The 19,468-nt window shown below is 33.1% G+C and overlaps 1 protein-coding gene across 1 annotated transcript; it reads left to right on the forward strand.

Annotated features, from left to right (window-relative positions):
• The first annotated feature begins 5,920 nt into the window (after window positions 1-5,920).
• Window positions 5,921-12,966, forward strand: LOC126727750 (U-box domain-containing protein 52-like). The gene is made up of 9 exons (XM_050433668.1): window positions 5,921-6,092; window positions 6,617-6,714; window positions 7,265-7,386; window positions 7,759-7,989; window positions 8,649-8,931; window positions 9,831-9,932; window positions 10,040-10,468; window positions 11,557-12,327; window positions 12,913-12,966. The coding sequence occupies exons 1-9, from the start codon at window positions 5,921-5,923 to the stop codon at window positions 12,964-12,966; spliced, it is 2,262 nt and encodes a 753-aa protein (XP_050289625.1).
• Window positions 12,967-19,468: the final 6,502 nt, after the last annotated feature.

Genomic DNA, 19,468 nt, shown 5'->3' on the forward strand with positions numbered 1-19,468 from the left:
AAAACTTTGGGGAAAGACACGTGTCTGTGGACTTAAAGGTTGACAACAGACTAATAATGTCACGTACCCATGTGGTACAATGTCTAAGAGGTGCAGTCTATTTCAATGGTGAAAAGCTGTACTGTGGGCATCTTTATGGTGTCATTCATGAGCTCACTTTCTTCATCCTCCATTCCTTTTTCCCATTTTTGCATTTTCTTCCAAGTCTCATACTTACATTTTTATAAGGATTTTGCTAATGTATGCTTTAAGGACACATAATAATTAATCAATTTTTTAAAAAAAAATTTCAAAAATTAAAAAAGTATTGATAATTTTTTCAATTTCCAAGAAAATATTTCCAAAATTAAATAGATTAAAGGGCACACATTAACCGGACCATTTTTATAAATCATAGGTTGAGGTTAATTATAGGTACCATTTTTTCCTAATTTTGCTTTGTTGATAAGTTATTATTAATTATTATAGGCCAAAATGAAAACTAACCTTCTAATTTTCTTCAAATTTCATTTCAATCATTTAATTTTACTCTTATTCATTTCAATCTTCTAAGTTTCAGATTTATTCAATTAAGGTCTTTTCCGTTAACTTTTGTTAAATTTTTTTTTAAAAATCTAGAAAATATTTTTCAATCATTAATTGAATTTTTTTAATTTAAAAAATTTGAAGGAAAATTTATAAAATTGAAAAATTAACCACAACATATAACAAAAGTTGATGGAAAAGCCTTAATTGAATAAACTTGAAAGTTAAAAGACTGAAATGAATAAAAGCAAAGTTAGAGAACTTAAATGAAATCTGAAAAAACTTAAAAGGTCAATTTTATATTTTACCCATTATTATATCATACAAGACATAATCATTAACATCACTTTTCATTGTCTATGCTAAAAATAAGTTGTGAGACATTTACATGATGCTTAATTGGGGGTAATTGATAAAATTTGATAATAAAAAAGGAGTCCATTCAAATCCCATTTTTAGGTACAACACAAAATATTTCACCAAAAATGGTCGTTGTTTGTTGTTAGCCACTTGCCATAGATATGTGTGTATCTGTAGGTTTAATCCAACTGATATTGACTACTAAAGTTAAAAATCATATTAGTCATGATTTGACTCCTCTCTTTGATGACACTGTTTTGAGATAAAATGCGCATCATAATGTGGAATCTAGATAATGTGATTTCTTTTTTATCTTACCCAAAAATGTGATCTTGTTTGATCATAAATAGAATTGGATAAGGGAATGGTCAAAGGAATCATGTTCCGTCCAATTAGACAATACAGTTGGGCTCAAATCTAGCATGTGAATCCACATCAGGGCCACCATGTCTTAGGAGACTGTAAATGCCTAATTTTTGTTCATAATTTCATAAAGAGCTTTTTTTTAATGCACTCTTTTTTTTGTTCATAATTTCATAAAGAGCTTTTTTTTTTTTTTTTTTTTTTTTAATGCACTCTTTGAAAATAACATAGAATCATAGGGGAAATTATTGTGTACTTCCGAAGTACCATAAATGCGTACTCTCTCCTCTCACATGAATGGTGGGTCTCACTAATTAAATTCATAATGAGACTCACCATTCATGTAAAAGGAGAGATTACGCATTTATGGTACTCCAAGAGTACCTAATAATTTTCCAAATCATAGATAACACTCTTTATTTTGTAGTAAGTTGAAAATGAGTTTGTGGGTTCAACTTTCTTATCAACTATTAAAACTAAAAACAAATGAGTCCCCCTTTTAGAAGGCCCATAATGTGAGAGAAATTAGGAATGAGAAACACAGAAATTAATAGATCATGGAATAAGAGTAGGCCCAGACCCAGGAGATTCTTCCTCTATATTGAGGTGAGGATGGTGAGATATGATTTTGGATGAATTTGGGCCAGGTCCAAAGTGGCAACTAAACCCATGAATCCTTAGGTATAACATATAATAGGCGCTGAAACTGGGCCATCTACTAGGAATTAGCCCAAGAGCAGTGAACTTCCCTGATGTGATATCACTACCCATTTGCCATATTAATGGCTATATAAATTTAGAAAACGATTTTTAGGACTGGCCTTGTAACTGTTTTTTTTTTTTTTTTTTTTTTGAAAGGAGGCCTTTTAACTGAATTGGTATTTCTCAAATCTCAATGCACAAAATGTCAATTATCATTTGTGAATTTGACAACTCAAAAATTATAACTTAATTTGTTTAGTATACTTGATATTCTTCAGACCTATAAGCATGCTTAGAGCAAAAAAAAGGTGTATAATAGCATTGAAAAACCAACTTGTTTTTTTAAATAAAAATCTTGTGTCTCATTTTGAGTGTTCCATCAGTTATAACTTTCCATGCATTTTTTTTTTCTTTTTTTGTTGGGTAAGCTATCCGAAATTTTTAATATAAAAATTTAAAAAAAAAAAAAATTAGACAAGTGCTATACTGGAATTGATGGAGAATAAAATGGATTACTAAAAGAGTGAAACTTAGAATTTTTATTCCTCAACTTATTAATTACTCGAGAAAGTTCAAGAGAGAGGAGATATATTTTGAGTTAGTTAACATTGATTGTTTTTCTTTTCTATATTTTGAGGATATGTGTGTGTGTGTACATATATGTATATATATGTCAAGGGCCGGCGTTATAACTAAGTTGGCAACTCTCAATGCATAAAATGTCTAGGGGAGCGGGGGGTTTAGGGGGAAAAGGGTTTGAGTAGCCAGGTTCAAATCCCCTCTTCCCCAATTATCAATTATCATTTGTGAATTTGACTACCCAAAAATTATTACTTAATTTTATTAGTGTACTTGATATTCTTCATACCTATAAGCATGCTTAGAGCAAAAAAAAAAGGTATATAATAGCATTGAAAAACTAACTTGCTTTTTTAAATAAAAATCTTGTGTCTCATTTTGAGTGTTCCATCAATCATAACTTTCCACACATTTTTTTTCTTTATTTGTTGGATAAGCCATTCGAAATTAAAAAAAAAAAAATTAGACACATGCCATACTGGAATTGATGGAGCATAAAATGGATCACTAAAAGAGTGAAACTTAGAATTTTTATTCCTCAACTTATTAATTAGTTGAGAAAGTTCAAGAGAGAGAAGATATATTTTGAGTTAGTTAAGGTTGATTGTTTTCCTTTCCTATATTTTGAGGACACACACACACACACACACACACACACACACACACACACACACACATATGTATATATATGTCAAGGGCCGGCCTTATAACTGAATTAGCACCTCTCAATGCACAAAATGTCAAGGGTTTTGGGGGAAAAGGGTTTAAGCAGTCGGGTTCAAATCACCTCTTCTACAATTATCAATTATCATTTGTGAATTTGACTACCCAAAAATTATTACTTATTTTTATTAGTGTACTTGATATTCTTCAGACCTATAAGCATGCTTAGAGAAAAAATAAAAGGTATATAATAGCATTGAAAACCAACTTGCTTTTTTAAATAAAATTCTTGTGTCTCATTTTGAGTGTTTCATTAATCATAACTTTCCACACATTTTTTTTTTTTTTGTTGGATAAGCTATCCAAAATTAAAAAAAAAAAAAAAAAGACACGTGCCATACTAGAATTGATGGAGCATAAAATGGATCACTAAAAGAGTGAACTTAGAATATTTATTCTTCAACTTATTAATTAGTCGAGAAAGTTTAAGAGAGAGGAGACATATTTTGAGTTAGTTAAGGTTGATTTTTTTCCTTTCCTATATTTCGAGGAGATATATATATATATATATATATATTTTTTATATTGTTATTTAAGGAGTTTCTCCGGTTTGAGATCCTCATTTTTTTGGTTAAAAAATACCCCTACACCCTATGTTTAAGTAGAGACAAAATTAAAGGACAATCCAGTAAAAATATAACTCTAACTCCCACTAAAACATTGTTTAAAAAATAGGGTCACTCTCCTGTTGATTTTCAAATTGCTTTATCTATTTATAAATTAGATTCTCAAAATTAAAATTATATATAAAATAAAAAACAAAGTTTTTTTTTTTTTTTTTTGGCTACAAAATAAACATGCAATATTTGTTCATTTTTAGAATCTAGCCTCATGACACTCCTAGTTGTATTAGTAGTTCTAAATGTATAATATTAATGAGAAAATATGTAAACCTCAAATTGGATTGAATGAAAAATTATGACACTATAAAACCTCATCGCACAGGTGAGGCGCATGTAACGAGGCTAGTACCATTTAAGGGGCTTCCCTTGTTTGAGATCCTCATTTTTTTGGTTAAAAAATACCCTTATACACCTCTATGTTTAAGTAGAGACAAAACTAAATAATAATCCAGTAAAAATACAACTCTCATTTACACTAAAACATTACCTAAAAAATTGGATTACTCTCCTATTGATTATCAAATTACTTTATCCGCTTATAAATTAGATTATCAAAATAAAAATATAGGTTTTTTTTTGGCTACACTCTAGTTGAATTAGTAGTTCTAAATACATAATATTAATGAGAAAACATGTAAACCTCAAATTGGAATGAATGAAAAATTATGATACTAAAAAAAGAAACTCATCGCATGCGTGAAAGCGCATGTGATAAGGCTAGTATACATATATGTATATATATGTCAAGGGTCGGCCTTGGAACTGAATTGACACCTCTCAATGGAAAAAATGTTTGGGGGGGGGGGTTTAGGGAGGAAAAGGGTTTGAGTAGCTGGGTTCAAATCCCCTTTTCCCCAATTATCAATTATCATTTGTGAATTTGACTACCCAAAAATTATTACTTAATTTTATTAGTATTCTTGATATTCTTTAGACCTATAAGCATGCTTAGAGCCAAAAAAAAGGTATATAATAGCATTGAAAAACTAACTTGCTTTTTTAAATAAAAATCTTGTGTCTCATTTTGAGTGTTCCATCAATCATAACTTTTCACTTTTTTTCCCCTTTTTTTGTTGGATAAGCTATCCGAAATTCAAAATATAAAAATTAAAAAAAAATTAGATACGTGCCATACTGGAATTGATGGAGCATAAATTAGATCAATAAAAGAGTGAAACTTAGAATTTTTATTCCTCAACTTATTAATTAGTCAAGAAAATTCAAGAGAAATGAGATATATTTTGAGTTAGTTAAGGTTGATTGTTTTCCTTTCCTATATTTTGAGGATATATATATATATATATGTGTGTGTGTGTGTGTGTGTGTGTGTGTGTGTGTGTGTGTTAAGGGATGACCTTGTAACTGAATTGATACCTTTTAATGCATAAAATGTTTGGGGGGAGGGGCTTTAGGGGGGAAAAGGGTTCGAGCAGCCGAGTTCAAATCCCCTTTTCCTCAATTATCATTTGTGAATTTGACTATCCAAAAATTATTACTTAATTTTATTAGTGTACTTGATATTCTCCATACCTATAAGCATGCTTAGAGCCAAAAAAAAAGAAAAAAAGGTATATAATAGCATTGAAAAACCAACTTGCTTTTTTAAATAAAAATCTTGTGTCTCATTTTGAATGTCCTATCAATAACTTTCCATGCAATTTTTTTTTTCTTTTTTGTTGGATAAGGTATCCAAATTTATAATTTAAAAAAAAAAAAAAAAAAAAAAGACACGTGCCATACTGGAATTGATGGAGCATAAAATGGATCACTAAAAGAGTGAAACTTGGAATTTTTATTCCTCAACATATTAATTAGTCCAGAAAGTTCAAGAAAGAGGAGATATATTTTGAGTTAGTTAAGGTTGATTGTTTTACTTTCCTATAAAAGAAACAACCATTTCCAACCAAACTTAGTAAAAAGAGTCACAACCACAAGAAATGCTTGGAAAGACCCTGGTCTTCTTCTCTCGTTCCTTATTTTCTTAATTCTTGTTGTGTCAGCCCCGGCCAGTTGGCTTGGTGGTTCTGTTGGTGTCTATGCCATCAATGGCTCTATCTCGAACATCGTCATCATTGGATGGTAGCACTAGCACCACAGTGATTGCCATTGATAGAGACAAGAATAGCCAATATGCTGTGAAATGGGCAGTCGATAACGTTTTGAGCAAAAGTTCCCATTGCATTCTCATTCACGTTCGGAATCAGAGCTTCCTTCCTCGTAGGTATCTCTCTCTTTCTTCATCATTTTCATTGGTATGACATAATGGTTTTTTGGCATTAATATATAGGAGTAAACAACATATCTAAAATCATGTTACATGGAGGTTGATCCTCAAAAGCATTTCTGGTTCCACCGCTGTACGTAGCATATATGTGCATGGCTCTATTGTATTTGTATTTGTATTTGTATTTGTATTTACGTCGCACAACATGTTTGAATAATGCTAAATGATTAATATTCACCTTTTCTTATCAGCATAAGTTTTTGGAATAAGGATTTGATTCCCATGACAAACCAAAATCTTAAATGTCATATCATGGCTTCATTCCCAATTGGAGTTGTTGACACACCTTTAAAGATGTATGCACTAATAAGTAATGACTATTCTATCAAAATGCATGTCGTCATTTTGCATCCTATATGCATTGACACAATCAAGAGCATCATCATTAGCAAATATCATGGCCATACAGCATTAGCTTCATTCTCAATGTGTTTGATATGTGGTTTGGTTTTTGTAGTTGATTTTGAAGAGATCCCTAAGGAAGGTCGGCCGCCAACTGAAGCTGAGTTGCAACAGTTGTTCCTTCCCTACCGTGGATTCTGTGCTAGAAAAGGGGTGAGTAAATAACCATTTGATTGTAATACACCAAGATCTTTTGACCTCAAAGGCAAGTCTTTATATTTGATACATGACTCAGTATGAATAAATGGAGAACAAAGCTCTCATAGGCAGGGCCTTTCTATTTATTTTTTGCATATTGGTTTATTTGGCAAGGCAGCAACATGAACTCTAGAGAATTTTCTCACAAAATACATGATGATTTCATCCCAAAATCAGACAGAAGAGATAGTGCTACCTCTATCTGTAATAAACTCTCATTTTGATCCTTATACAATTTGCTCGTAATCTGTCACTACTTGCACTGTTGTACCTACCACAGAATTTCAGCACCAAATATGTATTTGACATCATGAACGACTTGAGTTTCAATTCTCCTGAATTGAAAATATTGATTTTTCTCTTAAGGTAAAATGTCAAACCATTTTGAAGCCCTCTTTGCTGGCTTCAATTCGCCTCATAGATAGACATAGATAGAACATATTTTCAAATTTTTCTCATTGCCAAGTGGGTGTAATATATTTTCATGGGGAATTGAGTTTTTCAGATTGAAGCAAAAGAGGTGATCCTTCATGATATCGAGGTTTCAAGCGCACTTATTGATTATATTTCTAACAACTCCATCAGCAATATTGTTGTTGGTGCTTCCAACCGGAATGCTCTTACAAGGTCTCTCTCTCTCTCTCTCTTTCTCACGCACACAAACACATTGAATGGTAACTAAATTTCAATGTTACTTAGATGTTTACGGAACTGAGAGAGCCAGTGTCCCTTGCTTCACCTAATAAGTACATATGACTAATATATTCATCTATTAACATTATACTACTAGTGCATACACACAAACACACACACACACACACACACACAACAGCATCTGTAATTTTAGAAGAAAACTAGAAAATAGAAATGGCAAAGTCCAGAGTTTTGGTTCCCTGTGGTAAGTAGTGCTCTTAGTAAGGAGGTGGAGGACGCCTCAGTAATCAAGTTAAAGATTGTTTCCCCTCTAAACAAAATTTCTTGGCAATTATCTCTATGCAGGAAATTTAGAAATGCAGATGTGCCATCTACCTTACTTAAATCTGCACCAGGATTCTGTGCAGTATATGTCATATCAAAAGGAAAAGTTCAGACTGCCCGTCAAGCAGGTCAACCTCAAACACCTACTGGTACAGCTAATTTTAATGCAGCTAATTCCGGGCAACATTCACAAAGGGGACTTCATGTACCTAATGTTCCTCCTAATACCCAAGACCTTGAAGACAAAAACAGGTACATAATTTTTTTGTAATGAAGTGTACATTTAATTGTCAAAAATCCCAGGCCTTTCTTATGCATTCCATTAGATCATTGCTAAGAATAATCAATATACCAACATGAAATTATGACCCTCATTATGGTCATATTATTGGAGATGTTGATCTGGGTTTCCAGATCGGAAGATATGATGGTTCATCTACATTGTAATTATATAGACTTAAGAGGGATGATGGTTAAATATCATTGTATATATATCAGAAATAATGGCTAGAACTGATGATGGAAGCAGAGAAAAAGGGCGTGGAATCAGATGAAATAGTGTTTGTTGCTTGACATTATCAACCAAAAAAAGTAAAATAAGAAATTTGAATACACTTAAGGGAGGAAAAGCTTGTTAAAAATATGGTCTTCTTTATTTCTTTCACTTTTCTTGGGGGGCAAGAAATGTTATAAGACCAGGGCCTGTCTGTTAAAAAAATCTGAGTTCATTGTTCCCACATATTAGTGATCTTAACAAAAGAACAAGCTTATAAATATATATATATATATATATTTTTTTTTTTTAAACACAAAAGAACATGGTGATCCATTAATCACCTGATAATCGTAGCAATCCCCTGCAGTTATAAGTTATATGTTGCCTGGTTTTTGACTTTTGATTGCTAGTGCAGAACTTCTTTAAGTCATGGGAGTCGGAGAAGTGTAGGCTCTGACAGAGCATCTTTCGATAGAAGCAGTGATTCCTTGATGATGACACCAAACAGCCACTACAGGTCTAGCAGCAGGTCTGATCCAACACTATCAATGGACAGTTTTGTATCAGCGACTTCATCTCAGAGAAACAGTGATGTTTCGTGGTCATTAAGCTGCCAAACAAACAACACATCTGTTGAAGCTTTTGATTCCTTTGTTAGCTCAGATAGTCCTGGGAGCTCAGGATCCTCACAAACCCCAGTAAGTATTCATCATTTACCAAGATCATGACTAATTGAACAGTGCAATTGTAGGATCATAGACCAGGAAAATAAAGGTCATTGGATGGTCATTTCATTTGTCCATTGAATCAGAATATCTTCTAAATATGATCGTGTCAAAGATAGTGGATTCATAATTGAACAGTAGTGGTATAAATGTTTAGGATAGGAGTAAATAATAAAATTGGTAAGTAATTTTGATCATCATACATTGATACTCATCAGTCATCAATTTGGTTTGTATTGCACCTGTACACAGTAATCACTTGGATAATATGGAAATCACATCACAACCAAAAGAAATTAAATTCAGAAGTTAGACAATCAATTGAGAATATCTTGCTGTAAGCAGATGTTAAAAAACCAAATAGGTTCTTCTGGGTGTTACTAAATAACACAATAATTCACTTTATTTGAATTCTTCAAGTGGTTAACAGTACTTTCCCGGGTCTACGGCCATGCTGTCAGAAAAGTGAATCATGGGACTCCAGGCAATAGGAATCTCTATACCCATTTTGTTTTTATGATTAAAAGGGTTGTGCATGTCTGGTTCTGAAACTAGACGAGAACTAGGTTTTCAAATTGTTATATTCTGAATCTAAAAGTCTTCAAAAATCAATCTTCCACTTGTTTGTTGCTTCAGGATGTGGAAATGCAGGATATTATCACATAAATTAATATTCTAGTGTTAAAGCAAGCTTTTCATGAATTGCCAAGACTGATGACTTGGTTGCAATTTGCATGCATAAAGACTACAGTTCAAACATTAAATCGTGTTTATGTGTGCCTTTGGCATAGAGGTATGCTAAAAGTCTTTCATTTGGTAATTACACAATTGATAATTGAAATACATGTTCTCCTTTCTGAGTTTCCTTACAGAAAGGTCTGGAAGTCGAGATGAAGAGATTAAAGCATGAACTGATGCAAACCATGGAAATGTATAACACAGCTTGCAGAGAAGCCATTGTAGCCCAGAAAAGGGTAAGATCATATATAACTTCATCTAGATCAGCTGGTTTTGATCATATGATGATCGTATTAGTAGTCCATTGTAATGCAAACCTGAAAAACCATATTTCTGTGTCCAGGCAAGAGAACTTCAGCAATTAAAGTCAGCAGAAGAACGTAAATTAGAGCAAGCCAAGCTTGCTGAAGAGGCTGCATTGACTTTGGCAGAAGTGGAGAAGCAAAAGTCAAAAGCCGCCACAGAAGCTGCCGAAATGGCACAAAGGTTAGCAGATATGGAGGTACAGAGGAGAATGAGTGCAGAACTGAGGGCCAGGCAGGAGTCAGAAGAGAGGATGAAAGCAATGGATGCACTGGCACACGGCATTTTTAAATATAGAATATATACCATCGAAGAAATTGAAGCTGCAACTGATGATTTCAGAAATTCACTGAAGATTGGTGAAGGTGGATATGGACCTGTTTTTAAAGGTGTGCTTGATCACACTGTTGTTGCCATTAAGGTCTTGAGGCCAGACATGCCACAGGGGCAGAAGCAATTCCAACAAGAGGTAGTTATATATTTCTTTGTTTTTGGCAGAAATTCAGTTTAGTGAAGTAATCTTTGTGGAGTCTAGTTTTCTAACTTGTACAGGTTTATATTTCTGTTGAATATACTTTTCTGTCATGAAATTGGAGCTTGGGATGGACTTGAATATCTTCAGTGCAAATCTTTATGGAACAACATGGATATAACATGTTACTTGTCTAAACAAACACATCACAAGTGAACCTCTCAAACTTTTCAACAATATGAATGCCTGGTATAGACATGTTTTGTATTCAAAATATCTGAAGAGTTGTTCACGAATGCTTAGACTCAAATGGCATGACTGCAAGTGATAAAACGGTGTTGTTTTTACAGTTCTTAGCAGTTGCCATGTTGACAGTAACACAGCACTGCTGTCTTTTCTAATAACAACTTAATCCTTCTCTGTCTATAGTTATCACAATGGTAAAAGAATCACTGATGGTCCGTTTGGATTGAGGGAGAGGGAGGGGGAGTAGAGTAGAGTAGATTTAACACAAAATTAACTTATTTTTAGCCGACTCTACTCTACTCCCCTTCACTCCCCCTCCTTTCCCCCTCCATCCAAACAGGCCATGAGTGATGCCTAATGTTAGTGCAAAAGAACTTTTATAACATGGGATAAGTGAGAATTACCACAAAAAATAAATAAATATATAAAGGAAATAATTACTGAGAACGTATCCATGTTGACCTGGATTTCAATTGCTTTGAATTGCTTTGTTCATGCTTCCAATCAAAACCTGGTAAATTCCCCCATACTTGAAAATGTGGAACAACAGTGCTTTCCTTTTTGTTGGATTGTATAAACCATGTCAAAATAGCAGGATTATTACTAAATACTAAACCAAATTTTAAGTTGCCTCTAACATAAGAAGCCCCCTTCACATGCTGTAATATCACATTCTCTGCCAAAATACTGATCAAAGAAGAGATAAGACATGAAAAATGGCATGATAATAACATTTGTTGCTAAAGGAGGTATGTGAAGATTGTGACATGGAAATTGTTTCTCATGTACCAAACTCATGTGACCTTTTTTCTGTAGTCATAACGATCTTGTCCATGCAGGTTGAAGTTCTAAGTTGCATCAGACACCCAAACATGGTTCTCCTTCTAGGTGCCTGCCCAGAGTATGGTTGCCTTGTGTATGAGTACATGGACAATGGCAGCTTAGAAGACCGGATCTTCAGGAAAGGCAACACTCCCCCAATACCATGGCAAATTCGTTTCAAAATAGCTGCTGAAATTTCCACTGCCCTTCTTTTTCTTCACCAAACAAAGCCGGAGCCCCTGGTGCATCGTGACCTCAAGCCAGCAAATATTCTCTTAACCCAAAATTACCTGAGCAAGATAAGTGATGTAGGTTTAGCCCGGTTAGTTCCACCATCTGTTGCTGATAGTGTAACTCAATATCACATGACTGCAGCAGCTGGTACATTTTGTTACATTGATCCTGAATATCAACAAACAGGACTATTGGGTGTAAAATCAGATATATATTCACTTGGTGTAATGCTGTTACAAATTATTACAGCTAAACCTCCAATGGGGTTATCCCACCATGTTGAGGACGCCATTGAGAAAGGAAGATTTGCAGAGATACTTGATCCCACAGTGGAAGATTGGCCTGTCCAAGAGGCTCTATCACTTGCTAAACTTGCTCTAAAGTGCTGTGAGCTGAGGAAGAGAGATAGGCCGGACCTTGGTAAAGTTATTTTGCCAGAGCTAAACCGCTTAAGAGATATTGGTTTGGTTCATCTGTCCAGTAACAGAGATACCATTTTCTATGGACCAAGCTCTCATTATTCAGTCCCAGAAGTTGTACCAACTGTGAGTGAGGTTAGTTACATTTGGAATCATCTTACTATAATTTGCATTTGCATATTCTTCTAATTTACAGTCAACTTCTCTCACAATAGCCTGCCACATCATACCATTTGATCATTCAATAAATTGAAGTAAAAGATTAAAAGTACAAAACCTTACAACTGTCATCCCAACCCCATGCAAGCAATGGCTACAAGATCCCACATTTTCACCTCCTTTCTTCCATTGTATTTTTTACACTCTAATTTAAGATTTGTGGAAAGGCATGATAAAATCATTTCTGAGAATTTTGTGCTAGAGATGGTCTTACAGTTGTTTTGGTTTCTAACAAGGAAATCAATCTATGTCCATAGACATAACAGATATTTTTTGTGCTTTTGATGGTTCTCTCTCTCTCTCTCTCTCTCTCTCTCTCTCTCTCTCTCTCTCTCTCTCTCTCTCTCTCTCTCAGACGGTTGATGTTAACATTTATCTAAAATTATTCTTTCGATGGTGTTTTTGATACACTTTAATCTAGATTTCTATGTTACAACTACCAGAATTATGTAAAATTTTCATGAAATAACTTTAGAACTCTCTTTTGATTATGCAAATCAGGATGAATATAGCGATCCTAGCATTGAAACTAACATCCAACATAGATCAATATGAGAAGAAGGTGGCAGGGCTTGGAAGTCTTTGACCAGAACGTGGAGCTTAAAGAATAGTTTTGGAAAAGCCACCTTTTCGCCACTAAGCAAAACATGGAACATGAGACCTAGCTTTGGAAGAGCCAGTTTCTTTCCACTTAGCAGGAAACAAGTTGGAAAACCAAACAAGAAGCATGTTGAAGGCTGTTTGTCATTTGTAAGTTGTTCTACAACCAATTCTCAACTAAAGAGAGCCAAGTCATTTTCATAAAGAACTTAAAGGTTCTTGCGGCGTTTGATTCTATTTGTTTGATGTGGATACCTTCATAAACTACATTTTGTGAAAGAGCTATTGTTTTGTAAACATATTCCTAAATGATTATTTTTCCCTCCTTTGGTGCATTCTTGTCTTGTTCTTGTAACTTAATTTGTAAATGTGATGGTTTTTTCTTGTTCTTGTTCTTCTTCTCTTTTCTATGTTCATATATGTTTGTAGATTCACATCATAAAACACATATGAAATGAATGAATCAGTACCAAAAGAGGGAGATTTTAAGTATCTTGATTCTTAAGTCTCATGCATTTAGTTCATTACATATAGTTTAATGTTCACAAATGACAAAAAAGAAAATTAGCAAAAAGAAAGTTCAAAATTGTTTCTCTCTTTGTCAGAGTGATTGTCTGATTGATGCTGAATCAGGGAGTAATTATATTACATGTGAGGGAATATCAATATATTTATATTTAAATTATTTGAAATAGATTTAGATCATGCTATCATCTCAAATGAACCTTCTATTTTTCCTACTGAGTTCAGCTTGCAATGCTATTATGCTAAGAATGAGACCATTGTTACCGGAAATAACCAATAATTGAAAACATGACACCACTAATAAGAGCATTGGCATCAAGTGTGCCAAATGCTAAATTTCATTTGCTCAATAGCAATGTATGGCCAAATGTGCTATATTTTAGCATTTTTTATTCACACCTTTCTCTCTTTTTTGTCAAGTTGACATTATCACATTGCCCTCTCTCTCTCTCTCTCTCTCTCATATTATAGGCATTAGGACTTGGAAACGAAAAAGAAAGAACAAAAAAGAATTAAAAAAAGAAGAAACAAAGAATAAAAATAAATATTTAAATAAAGTGGTAAAAGTATAGAAGATGTGATATAAAGTGTTTTGTAAAATGAAGTGTTAAAATAAATAAAGTAACTTTTTAAATTATCAAAAAGTAGTATTTTTTTTAGAACACCTTGATGCTAGTACTCCAAAAAATTAAATCTGTTGGTTTAAGTACAATTATATTATATTAATTCTTCAACTTTTTTACTTTTTCTTTATGTGGGGTTTTCAGTTTTCACTCTCACCCTCATGCTCAACACAATTTTGTTTTGATAAGTAGTAAATATTCAAAAATCCTAGTTGGGTTGTAATTCCTAGGGTGAGTTTTCTTGATCAAAAGGGTTATACATCACACACCACTCTTCATTTCATTGTTGTACAATCCACAGCAGGATCATCAGCACCAAAATTTCCACAGACTTAACCCATTGTTGTATGATTAATGCAAAGATCCTTACAAAATCAAGAAAAGGCTTTGAAACTGAGTGTGTTAGAGAGATCGAAAGCACTGGCTTGTGTGTTAAGAGTTTTGGATCAAGATTAGTAGTACTGATTTCTAACACGCAAGTTGGTGCTCTCAATCTCTCTAACTAATGCCAATGCTAAAAAAAATGCCTCCACATCAAAAATTGATACCCTTTTGCTTAATTTTTTAATAGTCCAAAATTAAAGATATCAAACCAAATATAACATATGACTATTAAGTCAGTCACATGGCTAAAAGTGGATACTCTTTTGAGTTACGATATTGTGTGTTGGAGCAACTTTCCTCCAAAATGATTTGGAGGAATACATTGCTCAACAACCAAAAAAATTATAACTAAGAACAATATTAGAATTCCCCTATATGATATCCAAGATAGTCCACATTTATAGGTTGTGTATTGTAATGTTATTGCATTAGCACATATTGAGTCCCATATCAAACATATATTATATTCAAGGGTTGTATAAGTAATTACAAAGAATCTTAATTTTAACTTATTTTTTGTGTGAATCAAATGATGTTAGCTAATTTATCACAAAAACAGCATTTGAAAAAATAATGAAGTTCATATAGCCATCTAAATCAACAAACAGTACACATCTCATAATTCTTACATCAGAAATTGATAGTGTCCTTTAAATTGCATGCACGATATCTTACAATAACAATCAAATCTTAGTCTCAAAATTTGAAGGTCAATAGAAGGGATATTTAAATGAAATGGAATAGTTTAATAGTCCAAAACTAAAGTTATCAAACTAAAGAAAAATAAATAAAAGGTACTATACCGTCCTGCCCATTCAATCCATGCCAAATACAAGATTAAATGGCTCAAAACCATGCATTAGAAAATGCGAAAGGCACACTTTTCAATATTTTCTTTGATTTTGATACCTTTAATTTGGACAAATAAACTATTCTGGGCAGCCTAAACTTCACTTGATAGAGGAAGTCAAGACAACAGGTTTTAAAGTTCTCCCACTAAAAGGGCACTGGATCTCCTGCGCCAAGATTATACAATATTTCTCTAACTGACATGTGGGTATGAGACTCACAGAGTAACAGTTTATGAAAGAGATACCATATAAGCTCAGTGGCCAGCGCATATGAAAATTTGTCAACTAGAAAGAAAAGATTGGAGTTGTTTTATGGGTGTCTAGGGATGGGACAGTTTTATAGAGTTAAAAATGATCGTGGCTGCGAGCCATAGTCATGCAGTCGATTGACTATAATGACACTCTCATCAAAGTCTAAGGATAATATTTGCAAAAACCTTTTCTTTTTTTGTTTTTATTTGAGACAATGTATTCTATCTATTGAAATGATAATGACTCTATCACATAAATTAATTAATCAGTGTAATTTTCATTGAATTATCAATGGATGGATGACATTGTTTAACATAAAAATATTTTAAGAGCAAATTAGATCTCCTAGAATTCTATGATCGAATGGATTTATATGTTGCTTTACATTGTGGTATTGCTTGAGCACATATTAAGTTCCATTTTAGACATATATTATGTTGATTAAAATTGCGTAATTAATTATAAAGAGTTCTAATTATAACCGGTCATTTATTAATACTAGTTTCATGCAAACAAAATCATAAAAATGACTACTTATGTTGGCCAAGCTCACATTAATTCTCCACTTTTTTTTTTTTTTTTTTTTTGAGAAACATTAATTCTCCACTTTATATATAGCGAAGCACAAAGAAAAATTTCCTCCCAAATTGGAGAAAAGTCTTTTACTTTCCCTATTTTCCAGAGGGAAAAGAAAGTGAAAACAACACCGCTCTAAGCTTTTTATGTGAGTAGTTGATGGCTTGATGCTTTACAAAATAGTAGGAAACACAACATCTAGTAGAGATAATAGATCTATCATATCAAAAGTAGAAAATACAAAATAACAAAAACAACCATTTTTTTTTTTTTTTTTTGGGGTAGAAAGATGGGATTATTTATTTCTATTATAAAGACTAAAGAGCAACTATACAACTTTAGCAGTTATGGGGCATTCCTAGGAGTCACCTATTGCATAAGATCCCATACATAGTTATTATACACAAAAGGTGGGCATGTATCATATTAATCCATGTTGCAGGTTGCTCTCTTCCTTTCTTTACGAGTTCATCTGCAAGATTGCAACACAATTAATTAGCCTCCCGATACACGTAACGAGGAATGACGGTCCATTCTTAGGTAAATAAGGTCCTACAATCACAAACCAAAGTAACAATTTCCCGTGACAAAATACCAAATGATGTTAGCCAATTTATCACAAAAACAACATATGAAAAAAATAATAAAGTTCATTAACCATCTAAATCAACAAACAGTACACATCTCATAATTCTCACATCAAAATAGTGTCCTTTAAATAGCACTCATGATATCTTACCATAACAATCAAATCTTAGAATCAAAATTTGAAGGTCAATTAAAGGGATATTTATAAGAAATGAAATAGTTTAATAGTCCAAAATTAAAGTTATCAAACCAAAGAAAAATAAATAAAAGTTACTATACCGTCACTACAAAAAAAAGGTCCTCTGGCCGCGTTTTAAAAACGCGGCTATATGCCAAAAAAACGTGGCTATAGATTATAGCCACGTTTTTTTAGGCTGCGGTTCAGAATGTGGTCTAAAACCTGTGACTATAGGACTGATGGTCCTATGGCCGCACTTTTTAAACGGGGCTTTAGGATGGGACTTCGGCCGCGTTTTTATCGATTAAAAACGCGGCCTCAGAACCTGTCTATAGCCCCGCGTTCAAAACGGGGCTTTAAGGTATCATTTGGGCCGCGTTTTTTAAACGGGGCTTTAGGATGGGACTTGGGCCGCGTTTTTATCTCCAAAAACGCGGCCTCAGAACCTGTCTATGGCCCCGCCTGGAAAACGGGGCTTTAAGGTTCTTTGAAGCCACGTTTTTGAAAACGGGGCTTTAGGATGGGCCTTGGGCCGCGTTTTTTATGGCCGCAGCTTAAAAAACGCGGCCCAAGGCCCCCGCGTTTTGTAGTGCGTCCTGCCCATCCAATCCATGCCAAATACAAGATTAAATGGCTCAAAACCATGCATTAGAAAATGTTTAAGGCACACTTTCCACTGCATGGGCTTTGATCCACTCAATTTAGTATTTGGGAAAGATTGTAAAAGCAGGATAATATAATACTTTTCAAAATTTTCTTTGATTTTGATAGCTTTAATTTGGACTAATAAACCATTTTGGGCAACAATAAACCTCACTTGATAGAGGAATAAGCGAAGACAACTTTAAAGTTCTCCCACTGGAAGGAAGGAAGCTTTGAAGTTTAAAGTGAAAATTTTTAGACAGAGCAAATAACAATTTTATCTAAAATGAAAAGGTTGGGGCTGTTTTATGGGTTTGTGGGGGATGGGACTGTTGTGAGAGTCACATTTTATAGAGTTAAAATGATCAGTGCTATATATGAGTCATAGTCATGCAGTCTTTGCACACACTTACAGACACATACAAGAAGTATGTTGAAGACTGCTTATTTTTTGTTGTTGTTGTTGAATAACATGTTGAAAGTTGTTGGCCATTTGTGTAAGTAGCTCTCCAACTAATTTTCAAAACACATGAAAGGAATGAATCAATTAAACCTATAAGGCTATAACGAACATGGTTTCACTATTTTGATCCTTTCTTTTTTGCTGAACTATTTTTGATCCTTTCAGTCTCAAACTCTCTCACACATTCAGTCTATTACATATGACAAATTTTCACCATGGAATATATATTATACACACACAAAACAGCTAGTACTAGTGCATAACCATCTTAGAGCCTAAGTGCCGAGCACAAACATGCACCTAATTAATGTAAAGTGCATATTTTTAAGATATAATATATAATATGTTTTAGTAGAATGATGCAGAACATATAGGGTCCGTTTGGATTGAAAACTGAAAATACGGTAGCAAAATAATTTTTAAATGTGGGAATAGTACTGTAGGACCCATTTTAAATATTTTTAAATATGTGAACAGTACTACTACAGTGCGTGAACAGTGATTTTTGTCTCTGCACAGTAACTTCATGTGATTTTACTGTTTATGTGCTGAAAAAAAAAAAAAAACCCAAAACGCTGAAACTAAAACATGCAAAACGCGCAATCCAAACGGCCTCATAATAATTTTTTTTAAATAAACTCAAAATAGTAATATATTTTGTCTATTAGTTAAAATGGATAGTGAAATTGCACAAAGTTTATAAGTTCAAAATTTACATAAACTATTTTAATGTTTTAATATTTTTCTAGTAAATTTGAAAAAAAAAATTAATGGAAAAATATGATAATAATCTAATGATACAAAATTTAAATAGAATATTTTATATCATTTTTTTGTGCTTTATAAAAATTCATAATTAATTATAGCTATGATTAATTGCAGTATATAATTTAATCAAAATATATCCAATAGGCAAAGACTCTAAAATACACAATAGTAGTAAATTATTCTTGGTCCTGTATTTTGATATGTTTGACGGGGCTTTAAGGTTCTTTGAAACCACGTTTTTGAAAACAGGGCTTTAGGATGGGTCTTGGGCCGCGTTTTTTATGGCCGCGGCTTAAAAAACGCGGCCCAAGGCCCCCATGTTTTGTAGTGATTATTTGTGCAACATAGCACATTAAGAACAATGTTTGTATATATTATAAATCATATAATCAATGTGTGTGTGTATATATATATATATATGTCATTTCTTTTAATATATAAAGTAGTTATTTTAATGATTCATAAATATTTTTTTAGAAAAAATAAAACATGCCTAGGTGTGCTTTGTGTTTATTCAAAAAGTATTAAATTAAATTTCTCAAAAAAAAAAAGTATTGAATTAACGTGCCTGAGGTGCACTTCATTAAATGAGTTTCACTTCGACCAA

Source organism: Quercus robur, chromosome 5, assembly GCF_932294415.1.
Source record: "Quercus robur chromosome 5, dhQueRobu3.1, whole genome shotgun sequence".
NCBI classification, from domain to species: domain Eukaryota; kingdom Viridiplantae; phylum Streptophyta; class Magnoliopsida; order Fagales; family Fagaceae; genus Quercus; species Quercus robur.